The 2,500-nt window shown below is 36.9% G+C and overlaps 1 protein-coding gene across 1 annotated transcript in view; it reads right to left on the bottom strand.

Moving 5' to 3' along the window:
- LOC135197578 (uncharacterized) overlaps positions 1 to 2,500 on the bottom strand; it is a 719,352-nt gene that overhangs the window by 530,152 nt on the left and 186,700 nt on the right. The window contains exon 2 of the mRNA XM_064224624.1: positions 1,928 to 1,997. Within this exon, the coding sequence (XP_064080694.1) occupies positions 1,928 to 1,997 (70 nt within the window). The remainder of the gene's footprint in view (positions 1 to 1,927; positions 1,998 to 2,500) is intronic.

Genomic DNA, 2,500 nt, shown 5'->3' with positions numbered 1-2,500 from the left:
CCATCTTCTGTAGTACTTTTGTCATGTGAATCATGGCTACTACGAAGAGTAGTGGGGACAGTGAGTCGCCCTGGAAGATCCCTCTCCTGATATTAACCTCTGCTAGTCTTATTCCAGAGCTTGTAAGTATTGTATTCCAGCTGTGCATTGTATTTTTGAGGAAGCTGATGGTGTTTTCCTCTGCCCCATATATTTTCAGGCATTCTATTAGCCATGTGTGTGGTATCATGTCGAAGGCTTTCTTATAGTCTATCCATGCCATGCTTAGGTTGGTTTTGTCTATCAGGAGCTGGTCTTTTGTGCCCTTACACTTCCTTCTGCAGCCTTTCTGTTGGTGGGGTATGGTGTTTGTCTCCTCTAGGTAGTTGTATAGCCTTTCACTGATGATACCTGTTAGTAACTTCCACATTATTGGTAGGCAGGTGATAGGCCTGTAGTTACTGGCTATATTTCCCTTACTCTTGTCTTTTTGTACTAAGGATGTTCTTCCTGTGGTCATCCATTTGGGTGCATGGGGATTTGAGACACAATGCTGGAGTTGTTCTGCTATTCGTGGGTGTAGGGCCTTGAAGTTTTTGAGCCAGTATCCATGGACTTCATCGGGACCTGGGGCTTTCCAGTTTGGCATTTTCTATTATTATTATTATTATTATTATTATTATTATTATTATTATTATTATTATATTATTATTATTATTATTATTATTATTTAGATATTTTTTCCTTTTATCTAAAGGCACTTTTTTCTTTTTTCAAACGGACCTATACTCTATTTTTTTTCCATCTGTCCATCCGCCTGTGGTGTTTGCGCATGGTAACACTGCCTCCCGGACTTTAAATAGTTACGATATGTGTAACTTTTAGGTAAATAAAAGGATATCTTGGTGTACATTTGCAACTGAAAAGTGTTTTAATAATTTACTGTATGCGAATTACACCGTTAATATTCGAAATAAGATATTATTTAAAGACCGGGACGCAGTGTTACCATGCGCAAACACCACAGGTGGATGGACTGGTGAAAAAAAAAAAGTATAATACTGGTAACATTTATCCTACTATCCGAACTAACATGGGCATCTTTAGGATAATTACATAGAAAAACAGAGAAAAAAAAATAATGAAGATTAACGTCACTGAAGCAGCGAAAGCATTCAACGAATCAAGTTTGATAGAAAGCCTTTTTTGCCAGGATATCATTATTATAATTCTCATTATCTAAAGGATATCTTCGAAAACAAAAATATTCATGCAACAACAAAATTTAAGTAAATGAAGTAAATATTCATCAACAACACTGCAAAACGTTTCCTAGCACGTTCATCGGTCTCATGATGTAACATTATTGCAATCTAACACAATCTTGATAGTTTGACAAAAAAAAATATTCATGCAACAACAAAAATATAAGTAAATGAAGTAAATCTTTATCAAAAACACTCCAAAGCGTTTCCTAGCACGTTCATCGGTCCCATGAAGGAACATTATTGCAATCTAACACAATCTTGATAGGTTTAAGTGCTGTTTGCCTGGTAATCTCGAGATATCTTCAAACTGGTTTCTCTAATCAGGGCGAGTTTCTCGCATTCCTCGTTTAAAGAAACATTCACGGGAAGTTTACGATATTATTCTTGACGCTTACAGATAAAATTCAAAATATATTCTTATATTTTATACAAAAAATATGGGAGACAGGCCATTTATAGTTCAAATTTAGCAGGTCACCATACCCTGACATATAAATGAATAAACAAATAAATAAAAGTTATCTTGTTCACATCAGCCGACGAAATTCTACCACTCAGACAACAACTTTTTCTCTGCCATATGGAATTCGTTGACTACTGCTGACACCAATAACTAATCCCCAAAAATGTGAATAAAAAAAGGCGACAAGCTTGAACGAAACCTTTCTCATAATACTCACGGTCAGTCTCTGATGTTTGCGTTCGTCTTCCCCAGTCTTTTCGCTCTCGTATAAGGACCAACGTTGCATCCTGAAGAAATAAAGGCAATATATTAAATTATTACAATAACTGTCGAAACTATTTGTAAGTGCCTCAAATATTTTTCCTTTCAATTTGCTTTTCTATCGTAATTCCAAAATGACTTCGTCTCTTGACGTTAGCTGTCACATTTCCGCCACTTACGTTAGCAACACAAAGAACTCCTTTCTTGCAAAGAGCTCTTTTAATGCTTTGTAAGCGACAAAAGATCCTTCCAGCAGGGGATCATAAAAGCACGGAGCAATATGCTCGTGAGCCTTGAAAAGGCTTTGCTACGTCACTGATGGCATCACAGACCGACGGCTCAGTCAATTTTTGTTAGGGGTTTTATGTGAGGCTTGCCTGTGTAATGCATTACAATCGGATCATTTTATGCATTACACCTGGGGGATCTTATGAATGTATTAAGTCTCAGTCGGCTTAAAAAGGTGATTTCGAAAAATACAGTGTTCAACTTGACTCGCCCGCAAGGGGTTCGTGACATCAGTGCAACT

Source organism: Macrobrachium nipponense, chromosome 21 (genome assembly GCF_015104395.2).
Source record: "Macrobrachium nipponense isolate FS-2020 chromosome 21, ASM1510439v2, whole genome shotgun sequence".
NCBI classification, from domain to species: domain Eukaryota; kingdom Metazoa; phylum Arthropoda; class Malacostraca; order Decapoda; family Palaemonidae; genus Macrobrachium; species Macrobrachium nipponense.
This window is presented reverse-complemented; position numbering and strand designations above follow the sequence as displayed.